The 26,879-nt window shown below is 39.5% G+C and overlaps 3 protein-coding genes across 4 annotated transcripts in view; 1 reads left to right on the forward strand and 2 right to left on the reverse strand.

The window, feature by feature from the left end:
- Positions 1 to 7,736, reverse strand: part of Fim (plastin-2 Fim) — a 170,786-nt gene extending 163,050 nt beyond the window's left edge. The window contains exon 1 of the mRNA XM_067783233.1: positions 7,137 to 7,736. Coding sequence (XP_067639334.1) covers positions 7,137 to 7,211 — 75 coding nt within the window. The 5' untranslated portion in view covers positions 7,212 to 7,736. The remainder of the gene's footprint in view (positions 1 to 7,136) is intronic.
- Positions 7,737 to 13,044: 5,308 nt separating this feature from the next.
- On the forward strand, positions 13,045 to 14,482 carry Sap30 (SIN3-associated polypeptide 30). Its single transcript, XM_067783241.1, has 2 exons — positions 13,045 to 13,871; positions 14,010 to 14,482. The coding sequence occupies exons 1-2, from the start codon at positions 13,476 to 13,478 to the stop codon at positions 14,136 to 14,138; spliced, it is 525 nt and encodes a 174-aa protein (XP_067639342.1). The 5' UTR covers positions 13,045 to 13,475; the 3' UTR covers positions 14,139 to 14,482.
- Positions 14,483 to 18,463: 3,981 nt separating this feature from the next.
- Rrp45 (exosome complex component Rrp45) lies at positions 18,464 to 20,584 on the reverse strand. Of its 2 annotated transcripts, none has more exons than XM_067779107.1 (5): positions 20,421 to 20,584; positions 19,975 to 20,347; positions 19,320 to 19,907; positions 18,647 to 18,874; positions 18,464 to 18,577 (listed from the first exon to the last, which is right to left on the reverse strand). In XM_067779107.1, the coding sequence occupies exons 1-5, from the start codon at positions 20,484 to 20,486 to the stop codon at positions 18,534 to 18,536; spliced, it is 1,299 nt and encodes a 432-aa protein (XP_067635208.1). In that variant the 5' UTR covers positions 20,487 to 20,584; the 3' UTR covers positions 18,464 to 18,533. The 2 variants fall into 2 exon arrangements, with proteins under 2 accessions (XP_067635208.1, XP_067635207.1); XM_067779106.1 differs by having other exon boundaries at positions 18,464 to 18,580.
- Between the last annotated feature and the right edge of the window lie 6,295 nt (positions 20,585 to 26,879).

Consider the following 26,879-nt stretch of genomic DNA (forward strand, 5'->3'; position numbering starts at 1 on the left):
TTAGTAAAATACACTCAGGAGTTGACAATGAAACCCTAAAAATAGCAAATATCCCATTAGAAAGAATAAACCAAATAAAATACTTAGGAGTTATAATAGACGAAAGATTAAAGTTTGATGAGCATCTTAAATATGTAGAGGGGAAAGTTTCAAAGATAGGTTTTATGATACGGACGTGCAAGCACGTAAGCCGATACTATAAAACAATGGTTTATAAGTCTATCGTTGAACCTCATTTTATATATTGCCCAACGATTCTATTTACAATAGCTGATTCAAGGATAAATACGTTGCAGAAAAAACAAAATACGGTGATGCGATTTATTTTAAAGAAGCGTTTTGATACTCCCATACAAGAGCTACTAAACAGCTTGAACTGGCTTAGTGTAAAACAGCTTGTGTTATATTATACTTTGAAATTCATACACAACATGAAATTAGGAAACCTACCAAATTATCTAAATGATCGTGTAAAATACAACAACGATGTCCATAACTCTAACACAAGAAACAAAAATTATTTCCACTTGCCAATTGTAAAATCCGAATTTGATAAAAAGAGTATATATTTTGAGGGATTAGAGAATACAATGAACTTCCTAGGGACTTAAAAGATTGTAAAAATATGAAAGAGTTCAAGAGGCTATTATACGAATATTGTAAAGGAGTACCTATTAGGTAAAAAAGAAATACATTTTATAACTCAAAATTAATTATGCAAAATCCAAAGACTATAATGTATAAATGTGATCTCATAGATTTAATCTAAGTCTAAAGACTGTAATAAATAAAAAAAACTAACTAACTTTCTTTCCCGATATCTTACTTACTTACTTAATTGGCGCTTAACCGTTTAAACGCTCTGCTAACTGGCGCCAATTGGTAGCAAAAAGGGAATTTAAATCGTTTTCCACCTGGCCCTTCCAGTGATGTTGGGGCTGCCCTCTTCCTTCTCTTTCATTGGCGGGTTCCGATAAAAATACTTCCTTAGCCGGATCATGATCTGTCATTCGCATAATATGGCCTAGCCAGAATATCCGCTGTGTTTTATTCGCTGAACTATCTTGAAATTTTCTCTCGAACAAACTTCCAGAGCCTTGATTTTCGTTTGCCGAGAGAGGGCTTTACTTTTCCATTACCTACCTAGTCCAAAGTAGCATTTATTGACAAGAGTGATTCTTTGCTGGATTTCAAAGCTGATGTTGTTCGTGTCAATGCTGGTTCCCAAATAAACGTAATAAGTTTTTACTATTTCGGAATTTTGGCTGCCAACAGTAGCGTAGCTCCCAAGGCGCAAATTCTTTGCTTGATGCCAGCAGGTACTTCGTTTTGTTTTCTTTCACCAACATAATCATAGTGAATGGCCTGAAGGTTTAATGTGGCCGCATAAATCGTTCCCGAGATGGTCGGGCTAGCACCTTAATGGTGCTGTGGTATCGGAGCGTACCGGATCTGTATCCGGCAAAGGACCATCACATCAATAACACTCCCCAAAGCCTTCGGGGAGCAACCTTATCGCTACAACAACAACAACTACAACCAACCATAAATTGTAATCAACTTCACCTAACGGGAGTTCAAGGAAACTTGCTGTCTGAACAGGGGTGGACCATAATGAGAGGGGTGTTAGACGCGTTGCTTCCACATTGCAATTGAAGAGATGATTGGTGTCATGTGGGGACACAACTAATAAAGAACTGAATATAGAATTTCGAAAGGGATTGGACTGTATCATATATTATTGGACCATCTTAATACCGCTTTGTCACCGTTTCGTGACCATTTCGAAATCATAACGGAATCCGTCAATCTCTTACGCACGGACAAAGGTTGCATTTATGTAGCTCCCTTTACTGAATAACATTATGTGTCCACTCATAATTGAATGATCTGGTATGTCTTCTTCTTATGGAAGAAAAAGAAAAGTCCATGTTTCTTTTGTATAAATCGATATGTGTGTTTTAAGGGGAAAATGATGTGTCCAGATTTTACTGTTGTTATTTTTTGACCGCACTTTTACCGATATGTTGTTGTTTTTGTTGTAGCGATAAGGACACTCCCCGAAGCCCTTGGAGAATGTTATCGATGTTGATGGTCCTATGTGGCATGCAGATCCGGTACGTTCCGATATCAAGCCCGACCATCTCGGGAACGATTTGTTATGACCACATGCGACCTTCTAGGCCATAACGCCCTCCCACCCCCTAGATCCATGAGGATTTCGGGGTCGGCAGTGCCTCGGCTGTTAATGAAACAGAATTAGCCACGGATAGGTGAGGTTGACAATGGGGTTTGGAGAAGCTATATATTGTGCTGGCAATCTGAAAGGGTTGCGCTACACAACCTCTTGAATGTATTTGGTGTTTTAGTCGCCTCTTACGACAGGCATACCTTTTACGGATATGTTTATAAGTTTTGTTTTTACTTTGGCTATACCTATTATTCACTGCAAAAGTTGCGGATTCTTTCTTTTATTTCTTTGTTTTTGTAATTTTTTGTTATTCTTCAATTTCTTCTTCAGAAAAAAATTTCTGTTTCGGACAAATAGTCACATTGATAGATTCTTCTAGTCTTGTGTCTGTAAATCATAAATCGCCCAACTTTATTTCCTTGGTAGGGAAAGAAAATCCCGAGTCGCTCCGGTACATAGAACCGGCTACCGTGGGAAGCAAATATTAACTAAGTCGGAGTTCTGGCAGGTCACAACTTTTCTCTCGGGTGTTCTTAATAGCGGCAGTTGCACAATGGTGTCTTTTTCTACTTTTTGCGATCACACAAGAGTGTATATTTCATGCACAAATAAAATCGATGTGAAATACAATATTTATTTTGGACACTCTAATATAGATACAGTTAAAAAACTGAATATTGGAATTTTTGAGTGTTTTTGAGTGTTTTTGCAAGGCTCAAAGTTAATAAAATAAAAACTGAAAGCTAAAGCTTTCAATTATGTGTTTTCCCAATCAGCGTAATTTATTGAAGAGATTTCAGCTTATCTCCCCCTACTATAGTAAAACAAATATATAATTTATATGTGTATGAATATATGTATGTCTACAATTATCCATATAAGCACATACGCGAAGCGAACACTCAGAGTTATGTACATAAATTTCAAACACATAAATAAATTCGATGTATGCCATTGAACTTGACAGTTTACATGGACTCCGTCGATGGACGCATACTACGCGCAACATAGCACATATACTTCTATGCCCCACCAATGGTAAATTTTTCTGTGCATATAAAGGGTGTTGGCTTACCAACACAAGCATTATTTGATTTTTGATTTTTTAATAGTTCGAGAGATGTCTTCTGTTTGTATCATAAGAAACAACAGCTTCGGGTATTGTGGAGTATTGACGATGCAGATGGTAGAGCTGGGATTCAAGGGGCTGTGTAGCGCCATATATAGCTTCTCCAACCCAATTGTCAACCTCACCTTCGAGCGGCAAATCCCGTTTCACTAACAGACGAGGCTCTGGCGACCCCAAGCTCCTCATGGAACTTGGGGGTGGGGAGGAATGGCCGGAAGGTTTAATGTGGCCATATAAATCGTTCCCGAGATGGTCGGACCAGCACCTTAAGGGTGCTGTGTTACCGGAGCGTACCGGATCTGTACCCGGCAAAGGACCATCACATCGATAACACTTACCAAAGCCTTCGGGGACTAAACTTATCGCTACAAAAACAACAACAACAACAACATGGTAGAGCTGGATTTCGATTCGATTCTTAATCGATTTAATCGATCTTTTTTTTAGAAATGTAGAATAGATTTTTTTTAAATCGTTCGATTCTGTAGGCATCGAAATTTTTATCACTATCTACTTTACGGATGCTTGAGGAAATACATATTCTGTAATTTTTGTTTTTATAAATTTAGCTTTATTGTGTTGGTGGAACCAGCATCAACGCTAGCAACAACATCAGCACTGAAATCCAGCGAAGAAGCAATTTTGGCAATAAATGCTACTTTGGACTAGGTAGGCAATTGAAAAGCAAAGTCCTCTCTCGGCGAACGAAAATCATACTCTACAATTCACTTATCGTACCCGTCCTGCTATATGGGGCAGAAGCATGGACCATGACAACAGTAGATGAAGCGGCTTTGGGAGTGTTCGAGAGAAAAGTTCTTCGAAAGATTTATGGACCTCTGCGCGTCGGCGAAGGCGAGTACCGAATAAGATTTAATGATGAGCTGTACGAGCTATACGCAGACATCAACATAGTCCAGCGAATTAAAACGCAGCGGCTGCGCTGGCTAGGCCATGTTATGCGAATGAAAGATGATGCTCCGGCCAAGAAAGTGTTTCTATCGGAATCCGCCTATGGAAGCAGAGGTAAAGGGTGGCCCCCACTCCGTTGGAAGGACCAGGTGGAAAACGATTTAAACTCCCTTGGTGTGACCAATTGGCGCCGGTTGGCGGAGGGAAGGAGCGACTGGCGCGCCTTGTTGGACGGCCATAACCGTTTAGACGGTTAAGCGCCAATTAAGTAAGTAAGTGTTGGTGGCTTTGAGAGAAATGAGAAAGATGAAGAAATTTCTTCGCACTTCTGGTAAGCAATATATTGAACATGTGTTTATCTATTTTGTGGTATGATATTGTGTTCAGTACGAAATTAATACCACAGTTGTAGATTCTAGTAAGCATATTGAAAGTGACTGAAGGGGAATGCAATCTTATAAGTAATCCAAAGATTCGCAGATCTGTTGTCTGGTAGTATTTTAGTCAAGTGCAGGGCGATTCTGCGAAATGCAAATCGTACGGATAAAACAGGTGGAAATACAACCAATTTGTTATAGAATCCTTTTTTGAACCTAATAACCACAACATAAGGAAGTCTCAGTCTGTAGATGAGCGAAAAAAAACAACTGGATTGTGCTTTGATTAGAATGATTGCCACAGATATGCAACCCTTTACGATTGTCGAAGATAACGGATTCAGATCTTTTACACAATGCATGGATCCTCGGTATGTTCGGCCTTAACGAGTAACATTAAGAAACACACTTTTAACAAATATATAAAATCTATACTTTTTATGACATAGACAGCAGCAAACACGAAAACAGAAGTGGCAATTTTTATGAAATTTCGTCAATTAAATTCCTTATTCCTTTTTTTTTTCAATAAGCTAAGAAAATACTTCCATAAAGTTTTTAACTGAAACTACGCAAATCATGACACAAATTGCCGTATGTTGTCAATTGAAAGTTCCGTATACCTCATTGGTTAAAAATCTGCAAACGTATACTGAGAAAATGTTACCTTACGTATGCAATAAATACTTCCTTTTTATATGACGCTGAACATTGATCGATTCTAATGCCGTAAACGAAGCGAGCACATTATACATATCGTATAATAATAAGTATTAAAGAAGAAAGTGTATTGGGTAATATCCCCAAGGTTGGTTTCCCTACATTTTGAAATAAGAGATTCAAAAAAGCGCTAAAAGTATGACATTTCGGTAAAGACTATACTAATTATCCCACTCTGATAAAGGATCAAGTGAAGACCCATGTGGCATTCCTTGATGCTTCCAATTTTGTCGGCAGGAAACGAAACGAAAGAGAAACTGTCCAGCTTTATTTCTTGGGAAAAATCGTGTAAATGGTTAAGGACGTAAGGTAGTACACTATTACAAAGAATAAGCAAAATTTGAAGAAACTTTGATTGGTTCGATTTAATCGATTAAATGTGATATGACTTTTTGTGACAGGGTTTACGTCTATAAGGTTGACAATTGGTTTAGAGTGATCGTGCGAGCTGGAGGTGCCGTTTGAAGCGAGAATCAGCGGGTTGGGAACCAAATCCTTTGACTGTGACACAGTGACACGCTGACGCCTTGTATGTTTCCACCATTGCTCAAACCTATGTATATTTTCTTGCAACGAGTCATATGAAATGAAAATCATCCCGGCCTAATGGGTATTCGTCTCAATTCATTCATTTCGCTCTCGAAATGATTTATAACCTTGATATAAACAGTCCGTGCAAGACAAAGCGAGTCCGCCTAATACGTTATGCGTAACAATATGGATCCATTCAACTTGTGTGGGGCCTTTATTTACCGGCCAGTTCAACCAACGCAATATGTTTTAGTATAACCTAAACAATCGAGTTTAAGAAGTTGAGAAATCTTGTCACTCAGGGTTCCCAGGACTACTATTTCAACATCAGCAATAACATCTATAAAAAGAAGCAATAAGGCAATTTCAACAACAACAGTAAGCGCGATTCTTTATTGATTCATTTTGTGTTTGGTATATTTATGCTGATCCGATTTCCTTTATAAATGTAATACAGCTACCAATAACCCTGTATATATATTGTACATATTTAAGATAAACAGTGGAGGAAGAACAGTCCTATGTATCAAATCAAAGCAGTTGCAGGCTATTTTGAATGTTTTACGATGAACACTATATCATTTTATATGCAGATGTATTTATCTTAAATATGCGTTTTTCTTCTCCTTTAGATGATACATACATATGTATATGCAAGCGCTAAAGTACAAATTGTAAGTTATGTTATAGAAAATAAATTTTGTTGGTCACATCCCATCGTTTATCAAAGCCACCCCAACGAAAAAGCTATCTTTCCATTTGGGGTGCAAAAATTAAGCCTTTTCCATTTCAATTTTGCTGTTATTTGGTTTTGTGCCAGTTTTTTTTTATACAAAGGCACTCCTTTAAAACAATCGCCAATGAGTAATTGCAAAACCGGCGACACTGGTTATATGAACCGCAAAGGACTACGGGTTTTCGCACCACCGCTTTGCTCCACGTTCAGACACACAAGCGCATATTTTTTTGTGACGACCTCGCCCTGAGCTTATGTATCAGACGTCTGCGCTACCTCTACAAGCATAACCTTTTGCTACAACTGCAACATGACTCATCATCAATTCCACTAACCAATTAATATGCCAATTTTATTTGCCCTTTTTTATCAAACAAGAAATTTTAAACATATTTTGTTTACAATAACAGCATTTATAAAATCCAACAAAAAAAATAAAACGTTGACGTCGACGCCAGCGTTAGCATTTCTGCTGTTTTTCCATCAACAATTTACACACAACATTTCGCTGTGTGGGGGGTGCATGTCTAATTTACTTACCTCTGTGAATTTCTCCAAAATCTCCGCCTTCTCATCTGCTGACAGAGTTTTGGTGAATTTATTTAAAACCGACATTTTATTACGTTTTTTAACTCACAGTTAGTTCACTATTTTCACGATATTTTAATTGGAAAACAACTTGTTTTGCCACCTAGAAGAATATATTTATTTTACACTTTGCCGACCAACGCTGCGACTGCGACGACAACGACGACGTGCTCTTCAACTGTGACGTATACGCCTTTTCAATCTTTCTTTCAGCCACAATACACCAACACAACTCACGTCTTTCAGATTCTGAATAATTAGCAATTTTCACACTCTTTTTTCCACTATTTAAAATTCCTTCTATTACCGTTTTGCTTTCGTTTCTAGTTGAAGACTTTTTATAATGCACTTTATTGTTGCAACGATACCAAAACCGATAGCTGTTTGTAAGTTTGCTAATATAAATAAAACGACTGTATGTGTTTGTTTTTATTTTCTGCAATGCTTCAATAGAAATATTCAAAAAAAATTTAGCGTTTTTGACCAATTTGATTTTCCGAACTTTAAACATGCAAAGAACTGCACCGCTCAAAAACTCACGAAATAATGCAAAGTGAAATAAGCGTTTAGTGTGGATTCCGTTTTGAGCATGAATTTCGGCTTACCAGGGTTGTATTGAGGCTTATGCGGCAGTTACCCACGAACGTACGTAGAAAAAACGTGTCAGCTGACACGACCTATCTTATGAGTGTGCAATGTAAACGAAAACTCACCGACGTGCAACGCCCGTACGTACGTAGCCCGGAACGTAGAAATCAAAACAATTTTGATTTTTTCCGTAAGAACGTGTCAGCTGATCGCTCTCTCACTAGACAGAGTTGCCTAGTAAACTTTTGTGCGCTAATTTTTGACCGTTTGCAATTTTATGCAAAAACGCCTAATTAAAGTTTGAAAAATTGTGGAAATAATTCGAAATAATTATGTAAGAGTGCTGATTATAAATATTTAATCTATTTATACTTATTTAATATGTATTCCGGCCTTTTACAATATCAAAAATTAAATTGGAAAAAGTTGATGTTTCCATAAGCATACATGCAAAATGGTCAATGGCAACAGTGCTTATCTGTAAACAATACACACACAAATATGTTATGTACATGTACACAGACGCACACATTGATTCCTACGGGCTTGAGAGTTCGGTCAAACGTGCTTCGTACGACAAACGTCCTTACGTACGGCACACGTCGGTGGGTAACTGCCGCATAATGCGGCAGTTAAGCCGTGGTTACTCACGAACGTACGTAGAAAAAACGTGTCAGCTGACACGACCTATCTTATGAGTGTGCAATGTAAACGAAAACTCACCGACGTGCAACGCCCGTACGTACGTAGCCCGGAACGTAGATTTCAAAACAATTTTAATTTTTTCCGTAAGAACGTGTCAGCTGATCGCTCTCTCACTAGACAGAGTTGCCTAATAAACTTTTGTGCGCTAATTTTTGACCGTTTGCAGTCTTATACAAAAACACCTAATTAAAGTTTGAAAAATTGTGAAAATAGTTCGAAATAATTATGTAAAAGCGCAGATTAGAAATATGTAATCTATATATATTTAATTAATATTAATTCCAGCCTTTTACAACATCAAAAATTAAATTGGAAAAAGTTGATGTTTCCATAAACATGCATGCAAAATGGTCAATGGCAACAGTGCTTATCTGTAAACAATACACACACAAATATGTTATGTACATGTACACAGACGCACACAATGATTCCTACGGGCTTGAGAGTTCGGTCAAACGTGCTTCGTACGACAAACGGCCGTACGTACGACACACGTCGGTGGGTAATTGCCGCATTACTCACGAACGTACGTACCAAAAACGTGTCAGCTGACACGACCTATCTTATGAGTGTGCAATGTAAACGAAAACTCACCGACGTGCAATGCCCGTACGTACGTAGCTCGGAACGTAGAAATCAAAACAATTTAATTTTTTCCGTAAGAACGTGTCAGCTGATTGCTCTCTCACTAGACAGAGTTGCCTAATAAACTTTTGTGCGCTAATTTTTGACCGTATGCAGTTTTATGCAAAAACACCTAATTAAAGTTTGAAAAATTGTGAAAATAATTCGAAATAATAGTGTAAAAGTGCAGATTATAAATATGTAATCTATTTATATTTATTTATTATTATTTCCAGCCTTTTACAACATCAAAAATTAAATTGGAAAAAGTTGATTTTTCTATAAGCATGAATGCAAAATGGTCAATGGCAACAGTGCTTATCTGTAAACAATACACACACAAATATGTTATGTACATGTATACAGACGCACACATTGATTCCTACGGGCTTGAGGGTTCGGTCAAACGTGTTTCGTACGACAGACATCCGTACGTACAGCACACGTTGGTGGGTAATTGCTGCTTTATACAGCTATGTTATGGGATTCAAGGGGTTGTGTAGCGCAATATATAGCTTCTCCAACCCAATTGTTAACCTCACCTTCGAGCGGCGAATCCTGTTTCACTAACAGACGAGGCTCTGGCGACCCCAAGCTCCTCATGGAACTTGGGGGTGGGAAGGGAGGGATGGCCTGAAGGTTCAATGTGGCCATATAAATCGTTCCCGAGATGGTCGGGTCAGCACCTTAATGGTGCTGTGTTACCTGAGCGTATCGGATCTGTATCCGACAAAGGACCATCACATCGATAATACTCCCCAAAGCCTTCGGGGAGTAACCTAATCGCTACAACAACAACAACAACAACACAGCTATGTTATTTTAAAACGTGAATATTTATTGCATGCCATATATTTACATTCCCAACACAGCATGAACGTTAACATTTTTCCAGTGACAACGCTTACGATATATCCTATATGACATCTAAGCAAATAATTCTATGCAGCAAAGGGTTAGGGGACTTTGAATATACCCGCGGCAGGTAGCGACTATATACCCAATTGATTTAAGAGGCAATGTGACGTGGTAATAATTTAGAACTTCGGTCGACTAATAATACGCGTCCAAAAATTTCGGGATAGGTGTCAAATGACGCCCGTGGACCTCAGTGTAACGGATGAATCGTGAATTGCCGAAATTCTTCAAAGTGCGTACGGAGATGGATTCTTAGGTTCCTATGAGGTGGGGCCTCTGCAATCAGATGTCTATTGGGATGCCCATTTTCTGGGTATTCAGCAGAAACTGTTTTTTAGCCTTTGATTTCTCTTCTTTAAAGAGAGTATTCTCCCTTCACTATGTGAGTGATGGTCTGAGGAGGTTTAAAGATATCCCGCGGCAGCTCTGAGCGCCGTATTCTGGCAGGCCTGCAGTTTCCTCCAGAATAATAATTTTAGACTCGGCGACCATATTGGGACGCGTAGCATACAAGCCCCTTTCTTTATAAGTAGTTAAGATATTGTGACGACTATGAGTGACACTAAGTGATACTCACATCCCTAGTCTGATGTTAACAATAAAGCAGACAGTCACTTGTATCTACATAAACGAATCAATCATTATGTCTACACATATGTAGGTACACGCAGCTGAGAAGCAAAGCACAACCATATGCAGACATCTTATTTGAGATGCTCCTAAATGTAGGCAATTATAATTGTGGAAGTGTCGCTCACACATACAAGCATGGGGTATGAGTGAAGCTATAAAATCGTGCAATTTTAGTTATAGCTGAGAAGTTTGAGAGCTCATGGACAATGCTAGTAAATTCTAGAAGATGCGAACGAGGAAACCAGAGAGTATAAAAGGCCGCAGATGTAGAGGCGCTGGAATTCAGTTTGATTTTAGTTGTCAAGCAGTTACGACTAAGACGATATCTAGCGAGCAATAGCAGTATTATTTTGAAAGTCAGTTTCATTTAAGCTATCAGTTTGGTTATTAAGCCAGCTAGTTGAAAAGTATAAGTGTTATTGTGAAGTACTTTAATAAAGGCCGTTTTTCCATTATTCAATATTGGAGTTATTTATTCAACAGTTTAGTGATACGAACTTAGCAAAAGGGCAAATAAGAGGATTTGCAAGTAAATTCGTTACAATATGATATATATGGATGTACATATATCTATCCTCTTTGGCCGTGTGTAAATATGATACACAACCCCAATAAAGGCTTGGCTTCCTCGAAGGTGGTGCCGCTATATAGCGGCCATTACATAGCGGTAGAGTAAAAGTAGTTATGTGGAAACTAAGAAGACGGTGCAGTTCACAATAACATAATATAGCGGAAGGGAATTGCATTTTACGGCCGTCATGACGGTGGAAACTTATTCACCGCCATTTTTTACCACCGCTATTGTCAAAGCGGTGAACATTTTGTCAAATAATTGAAAAAGGAAATTTTTAATTAAAATTTTTTCTTGTACGTTCATATAATAAAAAGAACTAAAAGAACACCCAAAAATCCAAAATAAAATTTTGCGAATCGTCTGCCGTAACTGTTCGCAGTTTCTAACAAAGCGGTGAAACCGATGAGTATACCGGCCGCTTTTTAACGTTTGTAAAAAAGCGGCACCACTTTTGGAGGAAATCAAGCCTTAACCGGCAACAAAACTATTTGTGGGTAAACAGCGTCTAAGTATTTTTGAAACATTCGGTTTGTTATCACCTTTTACACCGAGTTTACAAACATTGTCTGCAATTTCTCTTTTGGTGTTACGTCATTCCACCGCAACTCTCTTCATGCAACTTTTTGGAAATTTCTTTGAACAGTTTTTTAAAGCCGGAGTCATTGTTGCCGTATGTCGTATCGCTGTATCCGTATCCCTAACGTAATCAGCTGTTTATCGTTACGACGGTAAACCAAAACCCAATTGGTTGGCTACGATACGGTTACGACCTTAGCGGCACCAATAATCGATTGTATTGATTCTCATAAGGTTGGTCGAATCAGCTGTTATAAGGTTACCGATACGGTTACCGATAAAGCACCAATGTCTCCAGCTTTTAATTCATCCAAAAACTCAAAAAGAAGCACTAAATATTCATTATTTGAAATAAACATCGAACAATAATTATTAACACGCAATAAGGGTATCAATTTTAAAAGAAATATTGAGGAGAAACGAGTTTGTGTAAAACAGAAAGCCAATCCAAAGCAAGCTGAAATGCACAAGCGACTCGGTGTCCATCCTTTTCTCGTTACCCCCTCTTCACAAGTAACGAGTTACAGCAACAAAAGTATTTATGAGTAAACAGCGACTTACGAATTCGCCACACCTCACACTTTTTGAGGTATAAAATCCTCTCAATTATTCAGTTATTGACATACTGCGAATAGCAAATTAGAAGAGGTTAACGTAATTTTATGGATGATGAGTCGATTGCACATATTTTTATGAAGAACAGCATATCGACGCCATTCGAGATACAAAAGTTGGCAATCTTCTCCTTTTGTTATATGTAAAGCATAAGAAAAATTCAATATTTGCTTTGGCTATGAGCGCTGTCACACTTTTCATGTGAAATTGTTTTTCTTCCCAAGCGTTTGTCCCATTAAAAACTGCATTGTAACAGAAGAAGTTGAGACAAAATATTTTATCAAGTATTTTTCTTGTATAGTGAGAATGTTTAGAACAGTGCTGTGCGAATTTTGTATGTGAATAGCCAAGACGAAATACGTTTCAATTGCTAAGTCTGAAGCTCTTTTATATTAACAATCGCCATATCTTGTTAATGTCAAAGCCCCACACGTACGAAATAGGATTGCGTCGAACTAGTTGAACGCACATACATGAAAAAGTTCATTCTGACGCTGCCGTATCAGTTACGTAGCTGACGTAGTAGAAAGCAAACGAGGTGTATACAGTCTGGCAGCACCAAAAACCAAAAGAACGTTGTTTAGTAGCATCCGGCAGCATAAATTTTGTCTTTATATCTTTGTGCAGCTTGTCCTTAATTCTTTTTGCAATTCAATTGTTTTTTGTTTGTAAATTTCACGTTCAAACGAATAAAGACGTTCAAACAAATAATCTCAGCAAATTAGCGGATTATAAAATTTGCGAAGTAAATATTTTTATAGCAAAAAACGCGAACTTAATGAAAGAAGAGAATTAAAAAAATTACATTGAAATTTCTTCAGTGAAAAATCCATCAACAACTGATGTACGTGAATTCTGCTACCAAAAACTGGTATTACATATTTCGGAAGTTTTGTGTTAAAGTTGCGCTACAACGCAATCAATTTATGCAAGAACAAAGGAAAATTGTATAAACCAAAAAATTTACAAAATTCCAAAAGAAAGAAAGATCAAAACAATTATTTTAATATAAAAACTGAAAAATCAAACATTTTTTCTACGGTAAACAAGTTTTTGCCATGAACAACGGAGTATTTAGTTCGGGGGAGGAGGATTCTCGTGATGGGCATAGTACATGTTGTCTCATCGATGACGACGAACGCTGCCGAAATCCGGCTGGCAATGCGAGATATAGCAAACGTATACAAAAAACTGTACAACAAAAACGTTTAAAGCTACGTAATGATCCCACCGCTGAACGTATTTATATATGTGAATACCATAAGTGTCAAATACAATCGGCACGTAGTAAACGTCGACGGAAGGACTCTGAAGAAGATAGCAATGAGACAGACAATGAAATGCCTGATATGGTACCAGATTTATATCAACTGCAAGTGAATACGCTACGACGTTATAAACGGCATTACAAGGTGCAAACACGGCCTGGCATGAAACGACAGCAGTTAGCAGATGTAAGTAATCAATATAATTTTGATACCAAACTCAGAGAAGCTTTAGCTTAACCATTTAAATTCTTGAGTAAAAAAAAGAGAGACAAAAATCCAAACAAGTACTGATTAATAATTTATTATATTCCTCTTCAATTTCAGACAATTATGAAACACTTTAAAACGATACCCATCAAAGAAAAGGAAATCATTACCTACTTTGTGTATATGGTGAAATCAAATTTGAATAAGCTGGATCAAAAAAATGGTATGGGCAGTGATGGCATATGAGGAAAGCTATACTAGATGAAATATGCTTGTTGGTTATTGGTTGCTATTGTTCTTAATTAGAACATATCTAGACCCGCAATACTTACATTTATAGATATATGAGAAAAACCACAAGTTATTTTTTTTAATAAATGCCCATTTAGTAGTTCTAAGTCAATTTTAGTTTGTAATTGCATTATCGTGTTCGTGTTTCACTACCATGTAGAAAGCAAGAATTGTGTAGTAAACAACTTTATAACAAAAAAATAAGTAGCATAAAAGATTATGTAAATAATCATTGTAACTAATAAAAAAAGCTCATTGTTCTATTTCCGCTAAAAATATACACTTAATTTAAAACTTGATTTTTTAACAATAGATTTCTTTGTTGGCTGCTACGTAGTTTTCCAAGATTCCAGAGCAGCCAGGTATTATTTGATCAACAAAATGTGTCACAAAGAAATACGTAAGTAAGCATTAAGATGGTATGCAAACCCGCAAACTTCGCTAAAAAATCGCTATACTCAGCGACAGTCAAGCTGCACTCAAGGCATTATCTTCAGTTGAGATTAAATTATCAACAGTCCTTGAGTGCGTGGAGAGGTTAAACAGTCTAGGAGTCAATAAAACCATCCGTCTGGCATGGGTACTTGGACACAGATGACTAGATGGTAACGAGCGAGCGGACGAGCTTGCCAGGTTGGCAGCGGCCGGAAAGCCAATAGGACCCGAGCCTATGGTGCCAATAGGGCCACATACAATAAGGGAGGACTTTAGACAAAAGGAGGCGTGCCTCAGAGAACAACACTGGCGCGAAAATCCAGGAATTCGGCAGGCAAAGGCACTAATTGGAGGGTACAACTCGAAGCGATATAAGGCTATGATTAACCTCCCAAAAAGTAGCCTTAGGATTTTAACAGGTATACTCACAGGTCTCTGTAGGCTAAAGAGCCATTTGCATAAATTGGGCATATCAGCTAGTAGCCTCTGTCGATTCTGTGATGACGAAGATGAGTCTGCAGAACACATCCTGAAGGAATGTGAGGCAGCCGCGAGACGAAGACTTAGGATCCTAGGATCATCCAAATTAGAAAATAGTCACATACACACTCTGAAGCCGAGAACCATTCTGGATTTTCTCAGAGAACTCGGCTTGGATGAAGTGTTGTAAAGAGAATGAGTGCGTAATAGACCAATAGGTCGCAGTGCTTAACCTCACAACATCTATCTATCTATCTATCTAAACCCGCAAACTTAGGCCGTGGATAATGTGGGTAAAAATGTCACTAAAATATTTTGGGCACCTCAAAGTTATAGACCATGACATTGTCTGAAGTATTTTGTGGAATAACAGTTTTTGAGCTAGACCATGGAAACTCGAACTTTTACAAAATGCTGTCTACCGTTTTGTAAACTTTCTTATTTGGTAGTATTAAGTTAGTCCAGGCGGCCACCGTGGTGTGATGGTAGCGTTCTCCGCCTACCACACCGTATGCCCTGGGTTAAAACCCTGAGCAAAGCAACATCAAAATTTTGGAAATAAGGTTTTTCAATTAGAAGAAAATTTTCCTAAGCGGGGTCGCCCCTCGGCAGTGTTTAGCAAGCGCTCCGGGTGTATTTCTGCCATGAAAAGCTCTAAGTGAAAACTCATCTGCCTTGCAGATGCCGTTCCGAATCGGCATAAAACATTTAGGTCCCGTCCGGCCAATTCGTAGGGAAAATCAAGAGGAGCACGACGCAAATTGGAAAAGAAGCTCGGCCTTAAATCTGTTGTTGTTGTTGTTGTTGTAGCAATGCTCGCCCCACCTAATAGCCGCGACCGATCACAAATTGTCATCAATATCCTCTAACGGGAGTCCAAGGAAACTTGTCGTTTCAACAGGGGTGGACCATAAGGAAAGGCATGTTAGAGGCGTTGGTTCCACATTACAATTAAAGAGATGGTTGGTGTCATGTGGGGACACATTGCAAGCGGGGCATACATTTTGTATGTCGGGGTTGATTCTGGATAGGTAAGAGTTTAATCTGTTACAATATCCAGAACGAAGTTGAGCAAGAGTGACACGCGTTTCCCTGGGGAGTATGCGTTCCTCGTCCGCGAGTTTTGGATACTTTTCTTTAAGTACTGGATTCACCGGGCAATTCCCGGCATAAAGGTCCGACGCCTGTTTATGGAGTTCACCAAGGACTTGCTTGTGTTTTTTCGCTTCATACGGCTGGGTTCTCAGGTGCCGTATTTCCTCAAAATGCTTACGGAGATGACTCCTTAAGCCCCTAGGCGGTGCTGGTTCATCAACCAGATTTCTGTTGGGATGCCCAGGTTTCTGGGTATTCAACAGGAACTGTTTGGTCAGCATCTCATTTCTCTCCCTGATGGGGAGTATTCTCGCCTCATTATGCAGATGGTGTTCTGGGGACATAAGAAGACAGCCCGTTGCGATTCTGAGTGTAGTATTTTGGCAGGCCTGTAGTTTCTTCCAGTGGGTAATTTTTAGGCTTGGGGACCATATGGGTGACGCGTAGCACGTAATCGGCTGGCTAATTGCTTTGTATGTAGTCATGAGCGTTTCTTTATCTTTTCCCCAGGTACTGCCAGCGAGGGATTTGAGGATTTTGTTACGGCTCTGAATTCTCGGAACAATTGCGGCTGCGTGCTCACCAAAATGTAGATCCTGATCAAATGTCACACCCAAGATTTTGGGGTGTAGGACAGTCGCTAGCGTAGTGCCATCGCCGTGGATGTTCAAAATGGTCGAAATTTGGGACGTCCATGTTGTAAAAAAGGTCGCGGAAGATTTAGTCGGTGATAATGCCAGGTTTCGCGAGGCGAAAAAACTGGTGAGATCCTTAGATCTCTTCGGAGGTTATCGCGCCTTACATTTATTTTTTTTTAAGTTAGTCCAGATAAATAATTTTTAAGGAATGTGCTCTATATTTTGCAGTTGGAATGCTTGGTGAAGAGGTATATGTACCGCACAAGCAGCTAACACGAAAGTAAAAAAATTCTACTAAACTAATGCAGTTGCTTGAATTGGAGAAACATTTTTCCGGAAGACTTATGATCCTGTCCCCGTGACGCTATAATATAGGGTTACCAGATGCCCGAGATATGAATCGGGAACACTTCCAACAAAAAAGGTAATCAAATTTCAATAGTAAAAATTTTGACCAGGTTTAACCTTCTAAACGCAATTGCACCCAGACAACTACAAAAAAATGTATAAAGGGTGGGGGAATATTGTAAATAATTTAACAATGCGCACAAATTATTCGCAGATAATTATTTATACATTCTTTTTTCTTACTTCTAATTTCAAGAATCTGGTGCTATTTTTCTGTCAGCACTTCCCGACATATTTCTGGGAATTGCTGATTTTTTTCAACACTCCAGCATTTTCAGGAAGGGTTAAAATTTTTTGGAATTTGAGACATGTAAAATCTGAAAAATTAAACTTCACTCGAAAGATGTGCCCAACATTTTCAACACTCAAACGATTTCTTTTGTCGATTGCTCATTAAGGAGAAAATTCTTTCGCAGTTCGCATTGTGACATGGTATCGAATAAAAAAATTGAGCGATTTTGAGCATATCCGAATATCCTTCGAGATCTTTATTAGCTGAACAATACGCAGCCATTTTGCCGCTTACAGATTATTGTGCAAAAAAATCGTGATCATGGGCCTTGGATTCCAAAAATTTTCTCAAATTTACTATTTGATCATGTAATAAGGAATCATTGATGGTAACTTTTTTCAAGCAAATAAAAGAGGCATGGTTCTACTTCACTATATTGCAAATCTTGATCTATTTTGAAATTCACCCATTTGAAAACCCTGAATTCCGAAAATCCTGACATCGAAAGTTTCAGTATTCTAATGTTTCACAATAAACAATATCGGTTTTTGCTAAAAATTCGTCGCAAGCATGGTCCCTTCCATCTTTTCTTAATTGTGCCAAATTCGTCCTTACAGCTAATTGAATAAAATTCGATTTTTGTCATTCATCCACTTTTGATAGATCATCGTAAAGTGAAATTATATCTGTAATGCTATCGTAAAAGCGGGGATATTTGGAGTATAAGCGGGGACGCTGGGACAAATCGTCGATATCGGGGACAAATCCCCGAAAGTGGAGACGTCTGGCAACCATATATAATAGAAGGGGGTATAATGCTTAGTTGTAAGAACTTAACGGAGATACGAACATATTGCAACGAATATAGTCCTTGTCAGTTGAGAAAGTTTTACTATCAAAACCGGAAACCTTCCGAGGAGTTTTCCAACAACATTAACATGCAGATATAATGTATTACGATTGTATTACTACAAGCAAATTAAAGACCAAAATTTATCTTTTTAATGAGAAAACTATAATTTAGCGTAAAATTGTATTCTTATTTGAATTTCTTTTCCACATTTACAAAATAACCTTAGCTTCTTCCTCCGAGTCGCTGCCAGCATCTTCTATTGAATAAAAAAAGTAAATTCATTAATTTTTTTTTTTAATATGCATTCTTACAACTAACTCACCTTGCAAATGCTTCTTAGCAAGACTCCGTTTCGACACCTTTTTCGAGTTTTTGCGCATTTGCTTTTCCACCTGTTGCGACAGGCTGCGCTCGCTTTCATCACCTTCCTCTATAATATTATCAGAAAACATACTTTCAACACAACTATCAGCAGCATCATCATCGGGTACCCATTTGATGTTAGATTGATTGGATTCTAAAATAACTGATGTAGCGTCAAGGGAAACGACTGCAATGGAAATAAAATGAAGTTTATTGACTGTCTTTATTTTCTCTACATAATTCTAGTAAATAGTAAGTTGAAACTATCATTTGCAAACGGTTTTGAATGCTGAGTTCACAGTATTGGTGGTTCTACTAGTGCTTCGCCCCATCCATTAGGCGCGATGACTCCCAAATTGTCATCGATATTATCTAATGAAAGTCCAAGAATACTAACAGCTTCAAAAAGGTTGCACCAATAAGACATTGGTGCTTATCGATTGTAATTATTTCTGATTTTTGAGTCCTTTGGTAGGGTTCATGCTTCAATCATGAAACTTATAACAAAATATTTAGGAAACAGGATCTACTCGATAAAAGAAAATTAAACTTCCCAAAAAGTGCAAAAATAATCTATCAGAGAATTTGTTTTGTAAGAACGCTTCATACCAGGAATTCGGCACAACACTCACCTTTATGCTGCTTTTCTGTGCCATCTTGGGTGCCTTCATCGCCCTCTTCCCCGCTTGTTTCCATTTCACTTTCTACCTTTACCTCGGGCGTTTCTCGCATTTTGAAATTACGCAAACGCAATGCCAGACGATTTTCTGCCATAGCTGTAATTTTATTCAGACGCACACATTCCGTAAAACCAGAATTTCTATTGTCTTCACGTGCCAAAGTGTCCAACTCATGCATTTCCTTGACGTAATCAACAACAAATTTAGCTCGACGTGCTGCACGTGTAGCACATTGCAATAATAGCGTAGAACTGGTAAGAGTTGTGCCGCCCAAATTGAGACAACATAACTCACGAAAAGAATTCAAACCGAATACCATTGCTGATTCAGCTGTACGTTCCTCTGAGGCGCTGGGATCAGCTATAGCCAAACGGCCATTGTCGAACAAGCAATAACTCACACATACCGGATAGTGATGTAGTACCATTGGAATAGGTTCTTTTTCGGCAGCCGAATGTATATGTACATCGTTATCAATAATGCTAACATCGGGACGCTTGAAGTGAAGTAAAGCGCTGAGTGCAGCTATTGAACAACAGTCTAAGAGAAAGAGAAGTTTATAATGTTAATTAGTTTTAAATTTTTTTAAACACATTCTTCAACCCACCAATAAGGTTGCCTTCATGATTGACCACATTACAATCGATACGCAGCACCCATACCCGCTCCTCTGTTGTAACGCAAAGTGATTCTAAGTCCACACAACGTGAGTCTTTGAATGTACGCTCCAGCGTACGACTAACTTGTACACTTAGCTCTGAATTGCGGCCGGATTCGAAATGTGGTGCTGCCATTTGCCCTAACTCTACATTAATGTAAATCATGCCTTCATTGGGTCGCGTAGCCTTTGGCACACCCAAGTCACAGGAGACTTGCGCTAGTACTTTAGTTTCACCAAGCGCCACTAATGCGCTACCCCAGTCGGCTCCAAAATTAATTGTTACTTTACGAAACTCATCATTTTTTCGTCCATCGAGGCGCTTGAATGAAATGAAGATTTGACTTTATCATAGGAAGATCCGCATGTCTTCTTTTGAATGGTGGCTGGCTTACCAGATTTTGTTTCACCGCCTGTGTGATGAAATTCCGTTCTAGGGTGGAAAGTGGCGTTTCCTTCATGTTGGATTATTGGTAGCTTTATATTATTTATTGATTTTACTGTTTTGTATGCGTTTATATTTTTATTCCCTAGATAAACTACTTCTTCTGTTTGTTGCCTTTCAGAAATGTGAGGTTAGATTTGACTTTATTTACGAATAATGGGAAAGGGACTTTTATAAAAACATTATTGAATGACAGTAGGTGAAGAAATTAAAAACAAATTAATGCATATCGAGAGTCGAACGAGAATGCCAGTAGGAAATAACTATAACATAGGTTAGGTAAAGTGTTAGCCGGCCTAAACAGGGGAGCTCACTTGGACAACATGAAGGTCCGTTGTGATACCACATGCAATAAAATAACGGTAACGTAGATATATTATTATAATTATTTAACATACACGTTTAGGGATTTGCATCTTTTTCGCGAAGAAATCATTGAAATCTAAGTTAAATAATTTTGACCAATATTTTATATAGCATTTGTGAAAAGGGGTCAAAGAAGTTTAGCGAAACCTCGTCGTTGGTGTGAGTGGTTAGCCGAACTCCATAGCGCCCAACTATGAGGCGGAGTGGTTTAGGACTGACAACTACCCCATTTCGGTGGAGGGCGGTGGGATGGCGGTGATCAAGAACTGCCAACCCCTATAATCCAAGGTGTAATACGGACCGCGCCTATTGGACGATTTCGATCCAGGGGATATATTCGGCTGTATTCGAACGGATCTTTCCCGATACCGGGCCATCTCGGCAAGTATTGATGGCCTTACCACAGTAAGGGGCGCTGCTGTAGCGGATAGTTCTTTTCCCGTGTTTAATACTGGTCCCGCCTTGTCGGGCAGGTGGTCGTACGACCAAGATGAACGACGCAATATATAATTTTAATAAGGACGATGATAAGGGAGGACTGAGTCGCAATGCAAGGACGACGAAAACGCATTAATCGATGGGTCGTCCTCGGGGAGCGAGAGTAATGGTGATTCAATGAACTCCATGTTGGAAAAGCATGCAAATGAAAATGGAGAAGTGGAGAAGGATACGGATCACAGGAAGTAAGAGAGCTCTGTCGCAGTACCGTGCAGCACGCAAGAATGGTCCAACGCTTTTGGAGCAGTGGTCGACCCAACAGAAGTGGAGATCGAGCGTTTGTGATAGGCTCATGAGGCGGTAGAAGTAGGTTTTTGTTGTTTTTGTAGCGATAAGGACACTCCCCGAAGGCCTTGGGAAGTGTTATAGAGTTGATGGTTTTGCGGGATGCAGATCCGGTACGTTCCGGTACCAAGCCCGGCCATCTCGGGAACGATTGTTTATGACCACATGCTACCTTCTAGGCCATCCTGTCCTCCCACCCCCTAGATCTATGACGAGTTCGGGGTCGCCAGGTCCTCGGCTGTTAATAAAACAGAATTCGCCACGGATAGGTGAGGTTGACAATTGGGTTTGGAGAAGCTATGTATTGCGCTGGCAACCTGAAAAGGCTGCGCTACACAAACCCCTTGAATCCGGTATTTTAGTCGCCTCTTACGACAGGCATACCTACCGCGGGTATATTTTAACCACCCAACCCGCTGGGGGAGGGGTAGAAGTAGGTCGAATGTAGTTCAGAGGTTTGCTGCGAGAAACCCTCAGTACTGCAACCGGTACGAGAAGGAAGAAGCGTCGAATGGCAGAATGAAGAGGCAATGTTCGGCGGAAGGCGACAAGCCTGCTTTCAAGAGACAGAAAGGACCTAGTGCCAGAGCCGCGAGGCAGGGCAGGGGTATAAACAAGACAAGTTGACCTAAAGCTGTTGGACAGATTGGCCCCATTAGCGAGGTAGCAACTACATCGATGTGCCAACCACGGAAGTAGGAGTTAAGCCAAAAGTGATAACGGTAAGATTCCGGCCTTCTCGGAGGTGAAAATTGGGGATAACATTAAGATTCCGGCTGTTCCCGGGAAAATGTGTGATGTGGCTAAGCAGTCACTGACTGTGGCGCTAGTGCGTGCGACAACATTGCGAGCTTGCGGTGGCTTGAGGAAGTGGTTCCAAAACTCAAAAGGCAAGGCACGAACACGCGGTTTGAGGTGGTTCATAAAGCGCAAGTCCCCGCAGCACCAAAAGTTAAAGTATGGATACTATGCATGATGAAGTCAGAGGATACGCTGCGACTTCTGCAGAATCGGAATCCTAATATACCGACACGGTATTGGAAATTACTTACTGTATCTCGGCCTACGGGAGGAGGTCAGCTCTACATCTTCCAAATAAAAAAAGCAGGCGTTGTATATATTGTACACGCAGCTTGGCAAATTGTCTTGGGGTACAGGAAAAATTTACATGCGACTAAGGAAAAGAAGTCCCGAGGATAACAATCACAATACGCTAGAACTGGGCGGATTCGAAAAGGACATCAAAATCCTTGGCGAAAAGGGACAGGTGGAGGACGCAGACGTCACCGCGAAGGTGTTAGAAGAGGGCCAACAGCCAAATGGTGCTGCGAGTCGCACAGAGGATCACCCTGTACAGCATTTACGACCCGGGAAAAGAAGTCCCGAGGATAACAATCGTAATTTGCAAGAATTGGGAGAGGCTGATGAGGGCTTCGAAAGCCTTAAAACAAAAGGCCAAGAGGAGGACGAAGACGTCACGACGAAGGTGCTGGGGGGCGACAAACAGCCCAATGTTGCTGCAAGTCTTAAAAATAAACCTCCAACACAGTGGCGGAGAGCGAACTCCTCCTAAGCCTTGAGGAGGGTTCGTTTGACGTGGCGCTGATCCAGGAGCCGTAGCTCTCATCGGGAGGAAAGAATTTTGGACTCGGCTCGCGCAGATTTGGCGTTTACTAGGCGCAAACGGAAGAAAGGGTGCGAGCTGTAGTCATTGTAAGGAAACAGCTGCATTCAAGTATGCTGTCTAATTACACTACTGAGGACCTCGCAGTGGTAGCCGTTTAGCAGAAAAATAAGCAGGCATTTATCCTGACATCCTGCTACATGGCCCATACTGCGGAGGTTCCACAGGTGGAGTGCAAGATGCTAGTACAGGTTGGTCACAGGCGCAGATGCAAATGCGCACCACAATGCATGGGGAGGAGGAGATACGAATGAGAGAGGCGAATCTATTTTGTTACATCCTGCAAACCAATTTGCAGATACCCAACAGTGTTAGTGTCCCTACATACGTGGGTCCAACATCCAGTAATATTCTTGATATTACATTGAGCTCTGAACGTGATATGTCAAGGTGTGATTGGATGGTTCTTACTACTAGATCATCCTTCTTCGACCATGCGTATAACAGCTTCAGAATCCCCGTAAAGAAGTTAGAGAAGGGAGGAATACCCCACACAATGCCTGCATTTACAGAATACATACATATATCTTCCACATGGCATACCTCTTACAAAGACTACGCTTCCGCTTACGCGTACGCGTACGTTTAGATCTTACGCTTACATTCAGGATTCCAACGTACCGTGAGCAAAGATACACAGAAAAAACGTGGTGCTTGTAGGAAGTTCCTCATGAAAAGCTTTCATCATACTTTCATTCAAATGTTTAATACCGATATTAATATGGCTCCCTTGACGACCGAGTTCAGCCTATGAGGAAACCTTGCGGTATGCCGACTAACCCGACCATGTTGGTAGAAACAATAACCACCACATCTTACCTTCTACATCATTACCCTTTACCTCCTTCATTTAGGAACTTAAAGACGCCGTGTTTCTAACAAGATTCGCCCTGCGTAGGTGAGTTTCAATATTGCATTCGGGAAGCTATACATTTCGCTGTACTACCCAAACTTCTACACCGTAAAGGAGATTTCTTGTGCATGGCTTTGGAAAACCTATGTTTGCCATTAATCGGTTTCGGTTTTGTTTGCCCAGCCAGAGCTGTTCGTAAGTGATTCGATAAGCAGAGCTTGATGTCTATTTTCATTGAGCTTCGTATTTCTATTTGTTGGTTCCCAACCGTCATATTAATGACAATGGGGATCCGCCTCTTCATGAAGATGGCTATGCTCGTTTTTGTTGTTGCCAACTAAATACCGGCAATAACTATACGTCTATTTATGCTGCGGAAGCTCTAGTTTAAACAAAACTGTGCCAGCTTGCAGTTTCGCATTGAATCTCCCACATCACATACGAAAGCGAGGAGAAAGAAGCTTTCTGCTCTAAACGAAGAAGACTGTTTTATTTACCTTTCTGTCAGGTGTTCCCTTTAGATATCAAGCAAATATATTTATACCCTGAAAGGTGTTTCTAGTTCCTGAAGCATGCCATTCCACCTGGCTGATTTAAAGGATTTTGATGTCTAGTGCGGCCAGTACGCCTATCAGCCCCTATTGGTGATCCGCGATATAGGCTTCTTAACGGTGTTTATTACTTTTTCCGCAGCATCTATTGTGGAGTTACCTCCCAGGTTTGTGAAACAGTTCTCTCCCAATCTTCGATGCTAGCTAGAAGGGGTTTGTGGTTAGAATGGTTGTGCTGATAAATACATTATTTTCTCCAATCCACATTAAAATTTCGCTTGAAGTAACCAAAACCGGCCAATCATTTAAAAAATAGGTCAAGCAAACCTATTCTTAAAGCCCCGTCACATAAGCAGTTTTTCATATGGATGCGTTTAACTCAATCTTATGCATTATGAGTAGATTGTACGTATTTTTATGGAGAGGGGTAGATTGAGCGACATTGGCGCCATCTGACATGAAAAAGAAGCCAAATTGCTACTTTTGTTGCAAGCAAAGGATAAGAAGAAGAATATGACATTGTTTTGGTTAAGGGTGCTTTCACACTTTCAAGTGAAATTATTTTTCCCACTCGTTGGTAACTTTTCTAACATTTTTTACAGTTAAATACTGCAATTTTACAAACGAATAGGACCCAAAATATTCTATCAAGTATATTTCTTGTATAGTAAGAATGCTTTTAACAGTCATTCGCAAAATTTTGTACGTGAATGGGCAAGGCGAAATAAACTTCAATTGCCAAGTCTGAAGTTCCTTTATATTTATAAACGCAAAATGAATGATTGAATCATACAAGGGTCGAAGTTAAGAATTTTCCTATGGAGACTCCTTCTCCAACCGGGACCAAATATAAAAAATCAGATTTCTTTGACATTAATATTACCATTTCAATGCTTGAGAATAAAAAATCGTTTATTTGATTTGTAAGAACCACCCTAATGTACATACACATATTTTACGTAAAATTTCTAAAAATTGAGAAAGCGCTTGCGGGTAAGAGATGTACATTGAAAAACAAAACACCAACAACAGAGAGTTAAAAAGCGGTCAGCGAGCGGTAGAATGCTATGAAGAATAACTGCCTGCAGCATCAGCAATAGGCGACTAACTGTAAAGGCAGGCACTCAGGCAAGTAAACAACCAACCAACTGACTATCTAGCCGACAGCTTTTTATACTCAGCGTGCTTTGAACACAGATTGATTGGATAACGGTTGTTTGTACAGGTATAAAGGAATCGGGATAGATATAGACTTCCATATATCAAAATCATCAGTTGAGTAAATATTGCGATATCTTCACCAAATTTGGTACACGAGCTTATCTGGACACAGAAAAGTGGTATTGAAATTATTTCAGAAAAAAAATTGATTATTTAGTAAATAATACACCTAGAATGTTGAAATTTGACGTCTGTACTGATATTGACATTCTTGATCAGGCCTGCTCAACACCTATATACTTGTAACACTTTTGTTTTTGTTTTGCCCTGAATCATAGGCACAGATTCAAATTCACACTTTGAATATAAAACAAGTAAGGAAGGCTAAGTTCGGGTGTAACCGAACATTACATACTCAGTTGAGAGCTATGGAGACAAAATAAGGGAAATCACCATGTAGGAAAATGGACCTAGGGTAACCCTGGAATGTGGTTGTATGACATGTGTATCAAATGGAAGGTATTAAAGAGTATTTTAAGAGAGAGTAGGCCATAGTTCTATTGATGGACGCCATTTAGGGATATCGCCATAAAGGTGGACCAGGGCTGACTCTAGAATTTGTTTGTACGATATGGGTATCAAATGAAAGGTGTTACTGAGCATTTTAAGAGGGAGTGGGCCTTAGGTCTATCGGTGGACACCTTTTCGAGATATCGCCATTAAGGTGGACTAGGGGTGACTCTAGAATGTGTTTGTACGATATGGGTATCAAATGAAAGGTGGTAATGAGTATATTAAAAGGGAATGGGCTTTAGTTCTATAGGTGAACGCCTTTTCGAGAAATCGCCATAAAGGTGGACCAGGGGTGACTCTAGAATATGTTTGTACGATATGGGTATCGAATGAAAGCTGTTAATGAGTATTTTGAAAAGGAGTGATCCTTAGTTCCATAGGTCGACGCCGTTTCGAGATATCGCCATATCAAACGAAAGGTGTTACTGAGCATTTTAA

Source organism: Eurosta solidaginis, chromosome 4 (genome assembly GCF_040869045.1).
Source record: "Eurosta solidaginis isolate ZX-2024a chromosome 4, ASM4086904v1, whole genome shotgun sequence".
Lineage (NCBI taxonomy): Eukaryota > Metazoa > Arthropoda > Insecta > Diptera > Tephritidae > Eurosta > Eurosta solidaginis.